This window comes from Clinocottus analis, unplaced genomic scaffold (genome assembly GCF_023055335.1).
Source record: "Clinocottus analis isolate CAN_PGR_092001 unplaced genomic scaffold, fCliAna1.0.p SCAF_11, whole genome shotgun sequence".
Lineage (NCBI taxonomy): Eukaryota > Metazoa > Chordata > Actinopteri > Perciformes > Cottidae > Clinocottus > Clinocottus analis.
In genome coordinates this window covers 6,324,342-6,344,133 of record NW_027175832.1, presented here as the reverse complement: position 1 = coordinate 6,344,133, position 19,792 = coordinate 6,324,342, and the positions used below count along the sequence as shown (strand labels likewise).

Here is a 19,792-nt window from a genome sequence, read left to right as displayed (position 1 = left end):
CAGCTACACCTCAAGGTCCCTTCATGACACACAGATTCATTTAAGCTAAAGCTCTGCCTAGTGTGCGTTACAGGTAATGTGCATATTCTGCAAATTAGCAAAAGTTACAAATAATGAGGAGAGAAACAGCGAGAGCTGTATCCCTGTGCTTCGGTCATCTATCCGGGACGCTTTCGTGATAAGCAGCAGAAAAAAGGGGATTAAATAAAGCAAAGAGAGAGGCAGTAAAGAGTCTGTGTTATCTATGTCAAGATAGCAGCATATTAGACCAGGTGGATACAGATAAGAGGGAGGGCACATAGAGCCCTCGTGTAAGCCTCAAGAGTGTGTGACCTGTACACAACACATAATGTGTGACAAGCAGCTGTTTCTGCTGCCAACACTTTATATTTGCCAACGCTTTATATTTTTGGCTGGTGATTGTTTGTGGTTATAACTCCTTTGAATTAAGCCTGATTTACTTAAAACCTTTTGTCACATGTTGCATTTCTCAATGATGTGCTTTTTCCTTCTCGGGTCATAAAAGAAAAAGGAACACGTTAGATACAGCTCATGAAGAAAATAAAAAAGTTGTATCAGAAGCCATTTCTGTCTTCTTTTCTATCCTGACATCCTATTGAGACCCCTCAGGTTTATCTCCTGGCCTTTTGGAAGGCTCTCCATCTCCAGGTTGAGAACATTTTACTTATCTTACTATTTTATCTTTATATCTTACTTGTTTCTTTATTAATTCTATTTTCGTAAGTAGACCTATGTGTGTATAGGAAAACGTACAATTGCTTTTGAACTCCTGATAATTAACGGTGAAAATGTCTCTACTGGCTCACGGTCAGAAGCGACACTGGTCGGTTGCCTTGTGAACAAGAAAAGTAGTAAAGCAGGAAATCTTCTCACAGTAATGAATGTGCCACCGCGTGGCTGGGCTGCCCATCCCTGGCTGCCATGGTAATGGACGGTTTGAGGAAAGTCGAAAAATGTGACCTGAGATTTGACGGACCGAGAGGAGGAGTGAGGACTTACACAGAGAATTGATTCAGTGCAGTGGATACAGTTAAGTTTTGAAATAGTACATTAACATTAGCTTTGATTAATAAGGAGACATAAGTCATTTCACAAATAAAAAAGTGATTGTCGCAGTTTTTACCACTTCGCTAAGCCTGTCGAGCTTTCTGTTCTTGCATAAATGGCAGTGGCAGATCTACCATCAAAGAGTCATTTTTCAAACTATTTTATTTCAGATGGAGACGAAGGCAGGCTGCGCATTTCCAGCTGGCAACTGTCAATGTTGCATGCTGGCATGAAAACTGTCGCTAACAGATGTTATCAGCTGTAGCGAGCTAATTCAGATAGATCATTAAAGGGGTTGACTAAAAAATTCAGTCTCTGGCTGATTTTTTAATGCTTCTACTTTTATATATATATATATTTATATATATAGGAAGATCACTAACTATAAGAACATACGTTACACCCTGGCTGTCATTTACATTTGATGTACAGTTCAGAGAGTGATATTTATATTAACTAACTCATCAAAAAAGCAAATAAGCATTTTGTTAATCTTTTTCTTCAAAAGGCATGAGGACACCCAAAGAGTAGGTGGCAGCAGTAGCCAAAGATCTCCTCTGAGCCCGAGACATATAAATGAGCAGCCAGTTCCCACAGTTATCACACAGCCCCCGGTGAAGCCAGGAGACTGTAGAGGGCAGATCCCAGGTGGGAATGTGTGTAACTATGAATGAGCTGCAGGACGGTCGGTGCTTGAGACGCAGACTCAGCAGAACGTTTCCCAAGGGAAACAGGTGACAAAAGACAAATCTGAAAGGCATTCCCTCCACTGCTCTGTCTGGCGGTCATCTAGAGCACCTCTAATCTAAAAAGGCTGCATTCCCAACAACAGTTCACACCCCTGACTCTGAGTGGAGGCCAAAAAAAAAAAAACGATGCAATGTGTCACAAGAGTCATCCTGTTTTGTGGAGCAACACTAAAAGCTATAAATGACACTGTGGCTCCGACAGGCCAGGAGGAGGGAAGAGCTGCCGCGTCGTCTGCCTGCGAACTCTGCAGCGGGTCCGCAGAGTATTCTGGGACCGGCCGACTGGCAGCGTGCCAGAGGTGTGTCATGTGCAGAGATAGAGCCATGCGGAGAGAGCGGCGGCTGCTCTGCTCTCATCATGACGTACAGCGGTGACGGATGAGATCAGAAAGTAGCACTTGACGGGAGCCCCCGGGCAAAAATAATGCTGACAAATCACAAGTGGAAAGAGACACTACATTTCCCATGCTGTTCCTGTCAGAGCGAATATCACAGACTCAGACTGTTTTTTTTTTTTAGGGAACCTGTTTTAAACCAGTGAGTGCAGTTGAGGGGAAGCATTTCTCTTTCATGGGAGACTTAAAGGATGAAGCTGGTGTTATTCTGTCTTTAAATGTATTTAATTTGGCAGACAACATGAGTGGATCTCTTCGTTGCTACTAACCAATCCCATGAAAAGACCATGAACCAACAATTGATTTATTCCACTACTTGCAGTATGTTAGAGCTGACACATCCTCTCTGTCATTTCAAAGTGTCACTTATAAATGAAATAGTAGATCAGCGTGATAGAATTGAGTGATTGTTGGCAGCCTCAGTGTTTCCCCCTTTTTGATTTGATTAACTCTGCATTTCTCTGGAACTCGACACAATTGATCACCTAAAAAAGATTTTCCGAGTTTTAAATGAAGGTGAGAGTGAATGCAGGTGCTGTGTGTGGTGCAGTTAAGGTGAGCAGACATAAGTGACAGTCTTGAAGACGCCGTTGGACCCGACACGCTTTGCCAAAGCATTTTGAAGCAGTAGCTCCCGTAGTGAGGCGTCTCGGTGTAACCTCACCATGACAACATAACGCCTGTTGACATAAAGGATAGGGCTAATGAACGCTTTCCTGTTGTACAACACATCCCATTAAAGGACTAAAATCAACGATGAGCGATCAAGTACTACAAGTATCATCTGTGCATCCAAAACCTGATTCATCATCAGAATCAGAATCAGCTTTATTGGCCATGTGTGGCTACACATACATGGAATTTGACTCTGGTTTCAAGTAGCTCTTCATACTTCTATTGTCACGGTGTTGGGTGGCTTCCTGTTTTGTTTTGTAGTTTATCCTCTGTGTCGACGCACTTCCTGCCCCTGTGGGCCTCGATTCTTATCGTGCGTGTGGCTCCTGATTGTCTGATTGTCTTCACCTGTGCTTCCTCGTTGTTCCCACCTGTGTCTCATTACCTTCCGCTTGGATTTAAACCCTGTTTCCTGCCCTCTTGTCGGGTGTACCGTGTAACACTGTACTGTGTATCGTGTAACACTGTACTGTGTATCGTGTAACACTGTACTGTGTATCGTTTAACACTGTACTGTGTTTCGTGTATCCTGTGTGCTCCTGTTTCAGTTCCTGCTTTTTTCTTCCGTTCTGTTGGAATCTGGTCTGTTTTTGTTGGAATAAATATATAAAAAATAAATAAAAAAGACATTAGAGGCAACAGACACAAAAAGACATTGAAGACAACAATAGTCCGAGTAATGCAGATGGAGGTGTCTGATTAATTGTTCATCATATTGCAATTGTTAGGGTTTCAGACATCGTATATGAGAAGCAGATGTTTGTCATGTAAATAGATAATATACAAACAGAACATGACTCGATAGAATCAGAAATATCAGACTATTGAATTCACTGGTTCAAATCTCATTCCAGTGGAACAGTGGAGAACACAATAAGCCTATTTATATCTGATTGTTTCTGTAAACAGGGTCCTCAAGATGGCTGCCGGGCTTTAATTAAGTCTTAATCTACAGCTTATTATCTTTCAGCTCGCGATTAGCATCTAGCGAGGGACTGCATCCCTTTCTAAGATCATCTACTATTCATAATTAGCATGAGCCAAGTTGTTTTTCAAGAGTCTGCCGTCTCCATTACGTGATTGTGAGGTATGCGTCTATGGTAATGAGCCACGGAAAAATAAAACCTCATAATCGTATGATCCTGAACTTCTATCGTTCTATCTGGGACTCTGCAGAAGTCGCCTGCACCCTCCCTCTGGGCTGCTGCCATGTTTCTTCTGTTCGCTAATGGGAAGCAGACAACAGAGCGGTATTCTCCTCTGTGACGGGAGCTTGGATGGGCGGAGGGTTGGATGAGTGGACGGAGCCGTCCAGCTGGTCGATAATGAGGCCGTCCTCACCCCCACGCCACTTTCCGCCTCCCAGTACTTCACTGTCCCCTTGTGTGTGTCGAAAGGTTCACAATAGCTTGGTAATAATAGGGAGGGGCCCTCGCCTTGGCACACATGCTGTCTTTTGTGGCTTGAAAACGGTAGGCGGGGAGCCAATAAAGGATTTGAAATACAGCGTCATTACCAAAAGCCCAGAGGACCAGCGAGCCGCCACAGGACGGTGTAAACGATAACGAACGCTGAGCTCAGGTGGCAGCGGAGACGCACAGTAATCTCGAGGGTCGGTACCAGAGGGCGGATCATGTCATAGCGTTTGTGTCCGTTGTTGCCTCAGCGACCAGTTAAAGTGGAGTTTCTGAAGCGCTGTGGAGGTTTTCCTCCCTCAGCTGTACTGGATGTTCTGCTTTTCCCATGAATCATTATGTGAGTTACAGGCGTAAAGGAAATTGCAGCATTAGTTGCTGGAAAAATAAAGATCCATCCAACATCAAAAGATGGTTTCCAGATTTTCTCAGTTCAGTGGAAGCGGTGAGAAAAAAAAAGAGATATACGATTATCAGATTAAAATGTTTTTTTTTATAGTTTGAGATTTCAAAACCTTTGAACAGATTTATTGAAATTTGAATTTATTTTCTAGCTTAATGCTAATGCGTTTAGGTGAGTTGGTAGTGTTTATTATGTGGTTTTATTTGCTATTCGCTTCACGGTGCAAGCTGCTGTTTGCTTTCAGTTTTATCTTTGACAAGTAATAAAACATATTTGCAAATATTTTTTGTTCAAAATGTTTTTGTAAAATAAAAAAAGTGAATTACCAATGCAAGGGTTTGTAGATCATACATACAGTGCAATGGATTATTGTGGATAAAATCATCCATCAAATGGCATTTACTGTTGCTTTAAGGGTTTTCTTATTAGTCATGGTCGGGATTACACAAATCCTGTTGGAAGCAATAGGAATTGAATATCTGGTCTCAAAAACTGGTGATGACAGCAAGCAAGAATTGAGACACGGCCGATGTCAGCAAAACAGTAAAAAGCAAAGTTTTAAAATGAGTTGTTTTATATGTGCATAACATGTAAATACAGCAGTGTTTACATTTTGGGGTTTTAAATCATTCCAATTTAGATGAAGCTCTCTGTGGTGTCACAGTCACACACTGGAAACTCTTAGCTGACAACCATAAGGAGTGGTGGGACAACTTGTATGATAATATAACAGACGAGATGTAGGAAGATGGGATTATTTTCCAAAATAATGGGAATTAAAAGCAAGTAGAGGAGGAAGTGGGGGGATAAGATTTACTAAGATGTCACCACCGCTTTTGATAAAGTCCGGCCTTTGAGTGAAACAAGCCGTGTCGGCAGGCCTCCGTCTTTATTGCTGAAGTCATCATTTAATAATGCCTGCATGCAACACACAATCCAATAGAGCCGGGAGTGCCAGCGTCTGTCTGCATCGCCAGTCTTCCACTTCCTCCCCATCTTCTATAAGGAGCATGCTTCACTTCAAACGAAAAGCGCCAGTCTATATGCTCAAACACACGCTGCTCCATCTACTTCTATGGAGAAAAGCCTCCGGGGATTTCCCCCATGCTGCGTCCAAGAGCCATATGTTGCCCAAAATAGAGCACTTTGAACACGATGGAGTGATACTGCAAGCTTGACCAGACACGGCTGTGTGCGGTTTGGAGGCGCGTATGTGCTCTTGGATCGTAAGAAAGAAGTAAATAGCATTGTGAGCTGGTGTTGAAAATAATCGATCTAACAAGGGAGTTCTGCCCGGTGAAGCGATAACGTGGTCAGATGTACATCAACGAGTTTTTTATTTGTAGTTCAAGTGTGCAGAGCCGGGTGTCATTTTCACATTTTCAATACTAATGTTGGCACCCTAGATAAGTTTCAATATCACTATGAGATTTCTACATAAATGCAGAGTAAGCAGGATTTTCTTTTAAAAACAATGTATACACTCATACAGAATCAATCCCTCTCATTTATTGCGTACAAAGCACTAACAGAGTGAGGTGGTGTCTTATTCTACAGACCCTCATGTCTGTATTTCCTTAAATGTCCGTAAAAAGGACGTCTCTGGCTTCACCTGTTTAAAGACATAGCGATCAGGAGCCAGATCGTAAGCTCACATCCCCTTAACTAAGAAAATGGCACGACTAAGAAAATGACTTCGCTCTCATTAAACTCATTTCAATACAAAAAAGTTGTAAAAGCCCACAGTACACTACCTGAAGCTAAGTAGCTAGCAACCCTAGAGGATCATTTAGCATCCGAAGAGCCAGATATCTCTCTCCAGCTATCTATTTCTATTAGGAAAGAGAAAGTCATGTTGTGAGGGTCATTTCTCAATCAGAACCTGCAGATAATGTTTGGATGTGCGTGATCTTCCTCATGAGTGTCAGCTTTAGGTAAAGTTTCCAAATACTTGGTGCAACAGACACATTCGGTTCAGGACCAAAAAGTTTAAGATTTCCGTGACGATGACAGAGGACGTGATGTTCTTCTGGACCAGACGGCCTCTGTTGATGCCGCCCTGTGTCACTGCGCTGCTGATGGCCAGAACATGGTGACAGCCCTCCGTGACTCAGACCGCCTCTGACCCCTGCCACATCACATGAACTCTTTTAGACCATCCACACACACACCCGGCGGCCTCATCTATGAACAGGGGTACACACTGTTCTTGTCACAGAGAGCCGTGGGTTGAAACGGACCATGTGACTGAGTTTTATTTAGAGGTCTAACAAGTGGCGCTCACGTCATCGTAGTTTGTATTTAAAGAAGTGCTGCTGTTAGTTTTGAGGCTCAAGATTAAACACTTTCCAAGCATCTGAATTGAAACTACCTGTCTCTTTAGCTGCTATGTACTCCATTAGGTTCATCAGCAAGTTGCTCACTTGTTTGTAGTTTAGTGATACTTCTCTTTTGGTTTGTCTACAAGTGATGTCTTTTACATTGCACATTAGATCCATTGTTAAAATACAAATATTTAAAATAAGAGTCTTATTAGGATGCACTTCCTCTTTTATTACATTTGTAGAAATCCAGAAGCCCAAAAGTGACCCCAAAAACTTCATAACTCAACTGCCTAGCTCAGATCAAATCCTATATCTTCACTCTTCGGGGCAAAGTCTGTTGGTTGAAGACTATATTTCACTCAAGGCTACAGCCACCAAATATGTATTTTTTTTCTGATGGTCTGGCTGCTCCGTGTGTTTGGAGGAGCGGTGAGAAACACATTGACTCAGTCTGACAGAAATTCTGCCGAGCGGCTGTCAACTTCCCTAAATATAACTGCTATCACCATTTGATACACTGGAGAAACCAACGCTTGGTGCATCACGTGTGTTCTGCTGTTTTCAGATCAATTTTCCACCTTAAATTTAACGGCAGGATGATGAGATAATGCATTTTACTGCCGTTACAGTATCTCAACAACTACTACAAAGATTTCCATTAAATGTGGCACACAGTCACGGCTCCCAGATGATCAATCCTACTGACTTTGGGGATAACCTGATTGTTGTGCCACCGTGAGGTTGACATTTTCTGGCTTTAAACACCTCTTGTTTTGTTTGGAAAGATTATAAAATATTGTATGAGATACTATGTTTCATCATCCTGCAGCAGATTAATTGCACATTAAATCACTTAAGAGGAAAGCTGCTGGATTATTGCCTTTGTGTATATATATATATAGATAAATGTTGAGACCTAACAGGCAAGACAGACATGTCAAAGGCATCCGAGGTGTTTGCTTTTACAAACCATTTCTTAATCTCCCAATTTGTAGCTATTAAAACCAACTCAGAACGTAGAAAGATATCTTGACTGGCTTTCTAAGAAAAGTCAAATGGACGTAGTATTTTTGCAGCTTTAATACTTTAACTGGGGCTTTAAAACCCGGTCAAAGATTGAGTTTGAGATAACTCCAAATGTGTTTTTTTTAAATTGCTTTATAATGTCCCTTGATGTGTGTGAAGACATTTAAAGACACACTTTGATTGCTGCAGCAGCTTCAGGATGTTTTATGATTATAAAGTGGCAGCTTTTGATACTTCTGTGAATTAAAATACTTCCAAAACATGTTCATACGAAGGAGGAATTTTATTTTTTAATGGGTTTTAAACTTCAAAGGACGGCACTTTTGAATTTTAACACATTGCTGCGGGGTTTCATGCAGAATTGATGATTTCTCCATTTGCTTTGTGTCTGTGGTCGATTGCCGTCGGAGTAACGGTGTCATCGTCTTTAAAATGCTGTGCGACACATTGTACAGGATTCGCCTATTTCCAATGTCCTTTAATATTAGATAAACATACACATTACTGTCATCAGGTTACATTTGTTTTCAGTAAATCCACTATTATCACATTTATAATATTATCACATGTCTGACCTTTTAAACTTTTATTTTGAGCAAAACCAATCAGATCACCTGCTGCAAATTAAAGTTGTGCGGTCTCTGAATACCAGTCACGGCATCGTGTTAACAGAGATCTTACAGCACCGCTGCTGTGTGACGATAAGCTTCGTATGGATGCGTGTCACTGCAGCAGATTTTGACTTACAGCAGAGTCCCTACCCTACTCCTCTCCTCACGCCCGCTCTTCCTCCCATTGGTGGAGTCAAACACCAGATATTAACTAGGTCAATGAGATGCCTTCGCACTCTTCCAACAGGGAACCACAGCGGAGGAGAGGTGTAGGGGAAGGGAGAAGCAGAAATGAGAAGAACAGAATCCTCTTCAAAGCCAACACTTCTCCTGCTGAGAGAGAAGCGCTCCGGCATGAAACAAATCATGTCTGCAGCGACTCTCATTCAGACATTGTTAACGCAACTTATTGGAGAATGCAGGCATTCCCCTCTTGTACCTTTCAAGTAATGAAACACAGCAAGAAAACACTTGAGTAACTCGAGGAGACACTCGCTATTCTTCTTTTTATATACGTGCAAAAGATGAAAATGCAGCCAGAACTTTGATTCACACAACAGGGCCAGCTGATGTTTCAGATGTTTAGACTGGAAGATGGCTAGTTTTCAATATTGGTGTTTGGAACCTTTGAACAGAGCCAGGCTAGCTATTTACCCCCGTTTCCAGTCCTTATGCTAGGCTAGGCTAACTATCTGCTAGTTGTGACTTATGTACTGTACAGAAAAGACAATTATATCAATTTAAACTACAACGATTAGTTGATTAAGTAATCAGTTGATGATCAGACTACATATTCAAGTGAAATGCCAAACCAATGCCCTGCATTTCTAGCTCCTCAAATGTAAGGATAGACGCTTTTTTTTGTATTAGGGCAGCAAAAGAAACGATTATTTTTATTCATCAATTAACTTATTATGACTTTTTAGTCATTACAAAGTACATATTTCTTAATTAACTGCCAAAAAGCAAAACTTATGGCATTTTATTCCTCCAAAATGTGTTATAAAATGTGTTGATTTGGGCTTTTTAGTGTGTGCCGCCGTCATGTGATCTAATGTCAAGTCAATGCTTCTGTATGTCAACAAGCACAGCACAAAGGATTATAATTTGGCTGCGATGAAAGATGAACTTCTCACAGCAGAGCGAGAGCACCTAATAAATCACCTGACGCTTGCGTTGTGCACGTTGACATTTCATTAGTTCCATTTCATTACACGTATCAGTGGGCCTTTCTTCAAATGTCAGAGGAATGAAACATCTCTCCACCCAATCGTTGTTCGCCTTCATACTGACCACACAGAAGCAGCAGCAACAATTTGCTCCCCGGGCCGATATTGTAACAACAGAGGGTCCCGTCAACCAGCACTCCTAAACTGTTTAATATCTGTAAGCTGTGGAGCCGCGGTCGTATCGCGGGCAGACAGACCTACTGCCATCTGATTACAGCCATTCTCTGCCTCTCTGTCTTTTTCTCCCTCGCTCTCCCCTCCCGTCAGAGTGCACCGAAACACGCCAGGATGTTTTATAACAGGCCTTCTTGTTGGATTAATCCATGCAGGGGTGCCAATCTCTGGGCCAGAGTCCCACTGTGTGGCCTCTGATAGCAGAAAAAGAGCTGAGGCATCTGGTGTGAGTTGCCCTTTTACTACTGTTATGTGGTGAGAAGGTTTGACAGGTGGAGTAACTGAAGAAGCTTTTTCTTATCTTATCTTATAGTGTTATACCAGGGGTGGGAATCACCAGAGGTCCCACGATACGATATCGTCACGATACTTAAGTCCCAATACCATATTATCACGATACTGCGATACATCGAGTATTGCGATATATTGCGACCGCAAATTGTCCCCAAAGGAAAACTTTCTCGACAAAAAATACATTTATTGTATTATTCTAGGACCAAAACGTTTAGAATTGATTCAATAAAAGATTGATACTTGGCTTCCGTGTATTGATACAATATCGGCACGCAAAATATCGCGATACTGTGCTGTATCGTTTTTTTTCCCCACCCCTATGTGATACCACTTAGCTTTTGTGGTGAAAGAACTGCAAAAGATCATTAAAAACACTAAATGGAAGAAGACGCGGAGGAGACCCCAAAAGGAGTCTGGAGGGTTTTCTGCTTTGCTTGATCACATTACACCTGGATCACAATTTACAAAACCCAATTAAAGCAGAAAAAGGAAAGCAACAACATTTCAGTGTCGTTGAACCACATTTTTATCAGTGAAATGTGCTCCTCTTTTCATCCCTGTGAGTAAAAGCAACTCCAAGAGAAGAGGACAAATTCTTCAATTCATTCATTGAAATGCATCCCGAACTAAATGTGTGTACCAACAATAAAACAGAATAAACAGGTCGTCTGCCGTGCGTTATGGATTTCACAGGAATTAAAAACTTTTCAAATGAGTACACGGCCATTAAACTGCAGAGAAATGGGGTATTTCCATGGAACAAAAGGAAAAATGCACAGTTCTAGGAAGCAAAGGGGGGGTTATAGGATGTCGAAGGGAACATTCAGAGACGTGTTGTGTTTTTCTGGGACAAACCTTAGGGGAACACAAAACAATCTGCAATCATTTGGAGCAGCCGTTATCTCAGCCTTCTCCGATTCCCTCGCCTGTTTCTCTGTGTACAAGAAAGTCTGTGTCATCCTGTGGTCCTTTGTATCGTACTGCTGAGAATAAGGGGTCTGGAGGAAAGAGACACCACCAATAATGCAATTGCTATGCATCCCGTGTGGGGCCTTCTGTCACTTTGGTCTCACCGTTAGCTAATCATTTCCTTACGAAAGGTTAGAGGGACGACAACAAAACCAAACCTTGCATTCGCACATCTATACATGCAGCTCAGTCGGAGGCCGTTAAGTTGCCTTTAAAAACCATCAACGTTGCAAACACAGAAAATTTAGGTCATAAACTGTTTAAGCATGTATATTTTCAACCAGCAGAAGACCTATTTAGGGAGACATGTAACAGAAGTCATATGGAGTCGCCGTGACACAAGCTGGGAATTAACCCAGCAGCCAATGAGACAACACTAAAAAAGAAACAGTGCCATAACAAAGCCACATCTCCATGCTGACTGGTCTGGTATTAGCCTACTTTCTCTTTGCTGCCACATGGCATGCTACCTGCTAATGTCAAAATCAATTAGTCTAAGCGCCTGAACCCTGGCAGTCCTGAGAAAAGCCTCCGCTCATGTCATTACCTGCAAGAAGACCTGACTTCAAATATTCCCTCCACTGTGCAACATGAGAGTAATAGTGATACAAAAGTCTGAATTCTACATTGTAAAATAGGGGCTCAAACCATCAGAGATGTTTAAACATTTTAACAATATAAATTGTACATCCATAGGTACAGTGCAACTGCTAATAGCAGAAGAATGATGACTTTCTATGATGCAGATACACCAGAGTGTAACACATGGGTCTATTAAACTTTATGACTCTGTGGTAATATTATAGCTGTTAACAGCATTCAAAGAAGGGCGGCAGCTAAAGTCTCGACATTCAACACATTCATCCAATTGGGGGAAAAAAGCAATGAAAGTAAAAGGATCAACGAAAATTTACCATTTTTTAAATACATATCTATTACTAAATGTCCTTTTAAAATGTCTTTTATGTTCCTGAAACACTGACATATTTTTATATATCTATTTTGACATCTTTTCCATAAATGCATGTCTACGTGTTGAAAACCTCTGGACTTAAAGCCCAAACAAAATCAAAATGCATGTATCTGTATTCATAAAAAGTGTTCTGTATTAGCATGCAACATTAGCATGAATTGACTGATTGAGATGCCAATTAATAGCCACTTGATTTCTGAGTGGCCTAACTTATTCTGAAAATAACAAAATACATTTCGCAGTGCAATTTTATCACCCACAAACACCTGACTTTTGTCTTAATGGCTAACGTTACAATCGGCATCCATTTCCTGAACAAATGACTCTGCAGTAGTCCCGGGTATTTCGTCCCGCAGCTCCGATTGCGCTTAATTTGGTAGAAAAAGGTTTAAAAAAAAAGTGTCTTACTAAGACATCTACTGGAACACTACCAACAGATTGACTGGCGGAATTCACAAAGTATTTGTGAAGTCTTTTCTTTTGCAAAGCTAAACTGGAGAAAAGATTGTTGACTAGGGGAGGAGAGATTTGGACTTCTTTCCAAATGAACGTTTATGGGAAGTGACTTGGATTTCTTTTGCAGGTTACCATGTGAACACACCTCAGCTGTGAGGGGGAGGCCGGTTGCAGCTTTCACGAAGAACTGAGTAGTATTGTAGCTCCATCTGAACGTCAGTAGTATTTGTGTAGTACTGCAGTGTGGATAACTCTTATCCAACCCTTCTTCTGCAACTACTCTACCAGAGGCAAGCTTTATATAAAGGACATGTGCATACTGTTGCAAAACAACATACAAACAACAGATTCTCAAGATTACGTTGTTTCTGTTTGTATGAAATTATTCCTTCGATTTCCGTTCTTTTGTTTGAGCAAGACTAACGGAGGATTCGGTTCTCCAAAAATAAAAACACAACTTTGTGTGCACTAAAGCAAATGTATTCCCATGACCCGCAACAGCCTCGCCAAGTCCAAACAGCATCTCCGTTATGCTCCGCTCACCTCTTTGGTCCTCTCCATCTCGTTGTGCAGCGCCTGTTTGGAGATCTCAACCTCGATGATCTTCTGTCTGAGGAGCTCATTCTCATCCTCAGCTCGGCTGCGTTTGTCCTCCACGCTCTCCAACTCGTTGTGCAAGCGCACTGACACATCTTTGGCCACCTGAGAGCACAGAGGCAGATATGTTGAAGGACAAACACATACAGTTCAAACAGAATGGATGTATAAATACAAAAGAGATATATCCATATTTTACATGTGTCTTTAACACTCATGATCAGCCAAACACCATCATGCACACCAGAGTTAGATCAATGTATCAAAAATCACTCAATCAAATAACCCCAAACCAGCTGATATGACTGATATGAACATTAATACGGGGTAGTGTTTAATGAAGAATCAATAATTGTACATTTTATATATTTTTGGGTTGATTGGGCAAAACAGTTTAGTGTCGTCGACGTGGGACTTGAATTAGACAATTTCATTGGCGAAAAACATGAACACAATTCATCAATTTTGAAAATAATTGTAAATTGCAGCCCTGAAACACGAATGAGAAAAAAATCCCATCATTTCTTTTCAGTGATTCCATATTCTATGCTGTTTTACCACAGTCGTCCCAACACTGGGGGTCATAACTTTAAGAAATGTCTAAAAGTCGACGGGCTCTCACAGACCTTCAAGTCCTGCTCCAGGTTACGGAGCAGCTCTCCGTCCACGTGGCCGCTCTGTGCCCGCAGGCTCTTCTGCTCGGCTTTCCGCAGGCGGTATTGCAGGATGCGGCAGTTCTTGTTGGAGCGGTCCAGATCTCGACGCAGCTCCTGCAGTTGGTAGACCTCCTCCTCCAGGTAGCTGTCTCGCACCTCCTCCATCTCCGCCCGCAGCTCGTCCACTTCATCCTGAGAGACACACAAGCAGAAACCTTAAAATCAATTCCGTGCTACCATAATCGCACAACATTTGTGCTATAAAATACATTTTTCTCTCTTTTTCCACACCGATGTAATTTGGCATATGCCGCAAATAGTGCTGACTGATGTTGATGCTGTTTTGATTTTAGATTTTTGCTTTGCAGACAGCAGCAAGTACAATACTTCAAGTTGTCTGTGATGACAATGTCATTTTTACAGGACATGCATGCCTTTAAATGCTATTATTGCTCATGATGTAATGTTTAATTCTGCAGCAACAATACTGCTGTTGGTACACAAGAGCAATACCAATACTCACCGAAAGCTTTAAATTTGTGAAGCAGTTTTTGTCTTAAAAGAAAGCATTTAACCTAACCAGAAGTGGGTCAAAAGGAGGGAAGTCTTTCCTTTGGGTAGCGTTACAGGAAATGTCCCCAGATCATCAACATCAAAAGAAATCAAAGGATAGAAAGCTATTAGCATCCACGTAATAAATCATGTTATTTTAGCTTCTTCTGGGAAGTATGAATGCGCTCTTTATATTGTGTGGCATTTCTGCACATTAGATTTTAATATTTCCTCTGGACATGCTTTGACTTGAGGTGAATTTCGATGACCAAATATTCTGTCATGAACAAAGGTGTCAAGAAACAATTACAGTACATCTTGCTGTTGAAAGAACTGATGTGACAACATCCGCGGCTGAAGAACGGCCTTGGATACATCCAACACATTGATATAGTGTATAGTATTACATTTTAAAAAGGTTTGACCTTCATTTTGCATGTAAATGAACTTTAAACAGCAAACAGGTCGAGACAATTCTTTGCCGTCTAATGAATGGATGATACATTCTATGACATGACTACAAGGGCATAAAGGCATAAAGCTTTTACGAGAGCAGATGCAATGTATTTTACCGACCGCTGATCGTACGTTCATATGAATTCATACGTGTTCCAGGAATGCAAGTACTCTCAGTGCTGATGATGTAACCACTAGTTGGCTCTAAGCATCTTATCTCTCGGATTGGACCTACACTCCCCATCTCCTATCAACATGAAGCGACCCGGCCTTCATGGAGGAAAAGAGGTTAAGGTTTATCGTATTACGACAATTGTTTGCTGGGTAACCTCGAGGTTGACTAAAATAGGGATGCACCAACTTTTTCAGTTCCAATATCAGCGATACCGAGTACCGATCGGATTCCAGTGTTTAATTAATAAGATGGAGGTGACGGAGATCATTCTTTTATGTGGTACGCAACATCAATCTTGACTTTAAAAATGCTTCTCTAACTTTGTAAAACTAAATGGAACATATAAATAGATAGATATCAGTTTACTGAATTGTTATTCATTATTAAATTAATAGCTGTGCACCAGCAATTTGGTAAAAGATCTGAACATGAATTAAAGTGTGAACCTTTTTAATGCAGAAACAAATTAGTCGAAACTTAAACAGGAATACAAAACTCCAGTTCATATTGTATAAACGCATAGAATTGACGTGAATAGATTGACTTCAATGTCCTGATATCAAATCCAGCTATAGGAGTCAGTGGACCCGATGTCTGATATCAGCATGCCTAATCTGTTTGCCTTCATCCTGAGGAATCAGTTTGCTCAGAAGATTTCCCCTGGGAAGGACATTTTAAAGGGTTTGAACTGGCACCTGAAGAAAAGACAATAGTATGCTGAAGGGGGAGTTGGGATGAGAGCGTCAATTAATAAAAACTAAATCTATCCTCATTTGGAGAAGCACAGCGCCGATTGTTTTCTGAGGAGGACCCTGGAGGAAGGAGCTAATGACCTCGCACAGGGTCGGCCCAATCAATGGCCTGCTTAAAAACAGACGCCGAGCAGCACCCTGGGAGCAGATACCATTGATGTTCATGGGACTTGTGTGCTCCGAGTCATCAAGGCGGCCACTTAGTCATCTCTTTAAGGGTGTTAGATGTGGATATCTTTGCTGAGTAAGAATTCATTTATCAATGTTATATACTCTGGGAAGTGTCTAACACACTGTGGACAAAATCATCACAATTTCTGATAACCCAAGAGGACGTCTTATGAGTTGTTTTTACCAACCAATATATAGTCCAAAACTGAAATGTAGTGAGCTGGACGTAGAGATTATTCATGCTAAAATGACCCAAAAGATGAATCATATCAAAATGTATGCTAGTCAATCAGCCAAGAAATAATTAACTAAATTATAGCTTTTACAAATCTAGAGAAATTAATGGTGAGACTTCTCAAATGTAAAGTTAGGATGTTTTTCTTTGATTTTACGTGATGCAATCTTTCAGAACTTGCAGGACATTTTTACAATTTTTAAAAAATGTCAATTACTTTGTTCATTGAAAAACTATGAAGCAGATTAAGCGCTAATGAAAATATGGGCTGCAACATACTATTTCCCTTATTGATGAATTGGACAATTCTTTCTCTATTCATTGTTGTTATTTTTTTATTTCATTTTTAAAATGCACCCAGATCTGAGTGTGACATTGACCAAGTCGAAAGGTCCCAATTACATTTAGACTTATACTAAATAGAAAAAAGCAGCAGCTCTTTACGTTTGAGATGCTTGTCGCAAATGTTTTGCATTTGTGTTTGAACTATAACTCAATTGATTGATTGAGCACAACTATTTATTGCAGCCCCCAAAAATGGGTGTATTGGTGTTGTGCAGTCACACTGACACAATCATACAGGTTGAACGTGTTTCTCTTCATGCAATCGAAAGAAGCAAAAATACCTGAAATGTAATTCAAAATAAAACTGAGAGGTGTGAAAATAAATGTGCGAAACAGTGTTTCCCCCCCTATGAGCAGTATGATGTCACGGTGGTGGGGACTCCCAGACATTTGGGGGAAGGGGCGGGAGGGTGGAAGAGTTCACCTCAGAGGTCCCAGCTGGCAGACTGACACCAGGCAGGAGGGCGTTTGAACCCCACACACATGGGACATCTGACTGTTATCAAGTCCTGTGGGATAAAGCCATTACTGCCAGAGCCAGTAAAGCTGATTAACTCTCTTGTGTTTGCACCGGGCCAAAGAGAGACAGACACACACACACACAGACATGCGTGATCAAGTTTGAAATAATACTCAGAGAAGCATGCATATTTCCCATCTAAAATTAAACAAAAACAACTGGCAAGAGTGTTTGCCGCATTATCTGTTTGCCTCCCCTCCCCAATTTATGGGGATAGCCTACTTAAAGAAGGGGGGAGGGGGATCCTGCATGAAGTCTTCAAGCAGCATCTTCATGCAAGATGTAAGATACAACGATTAAACATTGATTTAAGGACTACTGTGCATCCCAGAGTACAATGTGTTCATATTATTACAGATTGTGCCACTCTTGTTGCCCCAGATGCAACATGCGGATGGGGAGGAGGGGAAGGGGGGGGGGGTCTTTCTGGCACAATAAGACTTTGACGACTTGACAACATTCATAAAACATAAAATACAAATTTGAGAACACATCAGGGAGAAGCTACTATCAATAAAACTCCCATCGATAAAGGTCAAACCCACAGGGAAGCACGGGAAGGGTAAAAAGACGACATGATGGATGGAGAGTCGACACAGGGGCATCATGGGGATGACAGCTGGGCAGTAAAGGGGATGCGTTTAAATTTGAATAATTTATACATTCAGATTATGATGTTAGTTGCTGAGCAGGTGGAAGTTGATCAAGGGCACTTAAAGAACAGGTGATGTTGAAGATTGAACCCGGGACTGTCCTGTAAAGGGACAGTTGTGCTCCTCTTGAGGAAGCAGCTGCTTCTGGACTACAGATTAAATGAGCTTGCAAGAGAATTGTGTCTTTTATATATGTATGTTTACCATTATGCGTCTAGATTAAAAAAATAAAATACATTCAACAAATAGCCACGTTTGTCTCTGTGAGATCGCGTCGCCATACCTTGAGGTAGTCGTTTTCGGATCTCAAATCGTCCACCTCCCGCAGCAGGTCCTCCTCGCTCACATCCTTGGCGTCTGGCAGTCTGAATTGTGCGCCTGACAAGGGGTTCGCCAGCTTGTGTTTCCCTCCGTGCGCCCCTGGAGCGGACTGAGCCTGAGACATGCTTCCCTTGGCGGCGGAAGCCTCGCTTGTGCGCAACGGAGCAGCAGCAGCAGCAGCAGGAGCAGCAGCAGCAGCCGCTCCGGTCGCTTCTGCCCGCAGCGGATTATCGCCTCCCACCTGATCCCGGTCACTGGAGCCGGTGCCGGACTCCGCGTCACTACTAGCGGCCGGTGCCAGCTTCTGCTCGTCCGACAGCGGCTCGGACGGACAGTCGGACAGGTCCGAGCTGCTGTCGGTCTGGCTGACCCGGCCGAGAAGCGCTCCGGTCGGTACCCGGATCGGGGATCCATGGCCGAGAGGGCCCGGGGACCCCGGGGCTAGTTTCCCCTTTCTGCCTTTGGCGAGGACGGGACTGCTGCTGCTGCTGCTGCTGTCCGGTTTGACGCCGGCGGCTTTGGGCTCGACTGCTGCATGCTGAGGCACCTTTGTGGGCTTTTTCACGACAGAAGACTTGGGGTTACTTTTCGCCGCGGCGGGCTTCTCTTTAGCACCGGTCGTGTGGCGCCTGGAGCTGCGGTTCGGATGGGCCAAGGGCACCGAGGCAGACTGCGGCTGCTTGTTGAGTTTGGGGGATTTTGGTACGATGGCAGGTGGTTTGGTGGAGCGGGAGTGCACATCCTTGAGGAAAGGTCTGGCCGGGGAAGGCGCTCGGTTCAGTCTCTTCTTCTCCAACTGGTGGTTCTGCGGTTTGGTGTCGCTTCCAGAGCCATTGGAGCTCTCCATTATACACCGACACCGGCGGCAGGGGGGCGATGACGGAAACGCTCAGTCCACAGCACCGCGGGGAATCTCGGACACACGACACCAGAAAAACAGCCCGGTTGCTTTGCCTCCTTCCTTGGCGGGCTGGGGATGCGCATCCTGCGCCGTGCCTTTGACGCGTTACTCCATCTCGTCTGCATTCACCAGGTTGTCATTGTGTTCCCTGTGCATGAAGCCCTGCGTGGAGGAAACGCTGCAACACCAAACGGGATTACTGGGACGGACGGGATGACAGACAGGTTGCATGTGCAGACAGGGCTCGTAAGGCTCAAGTTAGAAAGAAAAAGAAGACGGGGAAAGTCAGTCGGAGTCACGTCAGCCGTCTTCTTCTTCTTCGGGTCTCCATCCCTCTGTTATCCCCGGGCTGTGAGTGATGCCCCCCCTGTTCCTCGTGCCCCCTTCCCACCCCTTCCTCTCTGACATGCAAGATCTGCAATCGCTGCGGTGTGCAGCTCGACGCCCGTGATTTTCTGCGGAGCGCATGCGCGGCTGCTCCTGCTGCTGCTGCTTCACGAGCACCCAAGCAAGCACACCCCTTCTTGTTTTCTCCGGGACCAGGCGGGACACGCGGTGGTGCGCATGCCCTCAGGACACGCACTCTATTGGCTATTGAACACCTTCACCAGAGGAGCACAGATTAATACGGGAGGGGCCACTACTCAGACTCAATATACACTTCTCAAAAAACACTTTGAAAACACATCAGATCTCA

The 19,792-nt window shown here is 42.8% G+C and overlaps 1 protein-coding gene across 6 annotated transcripts in view; it reads right to left on the bottom strand.

Annotated features, from left to right (window-relative positions):
* LOC137803165 (microtubule cross-linking factor 1) overlaps positions 1-19,462 on the bottom strand; it is a 55,271-nt gene extending 35,809 nt beyond the window's left edge. For all 6 annotated transcript variants that reach the window (XR_011080035.1, XM_068601469.1, XM_068601470.1 and 3 more), the window contains exons 1-3: positions 18,157-19,462; positions 13,985-14,206; positions 13,305-13,463 (exon numbers count right to left, since the gene is read on the bottom strand). Coding sequence is in view for 5 of the 6 variants with exons in the window: in XM_068601469.1 (XP_068457570.1) it covers positions 13,305-13,463; positions 13,985-14,206; positions 18,157-19,041 (1,266 nt within the window). In the remaining variant the exon portion in view is untranslated. The remainder of the gene's footprint in view (positions 1-13,304; positions 13,464-13,984; positions 14,207-18,156) is intronic.
* Between the last annotated feature and the right edge of the window lie 330 nt (positions 19,463-19,792).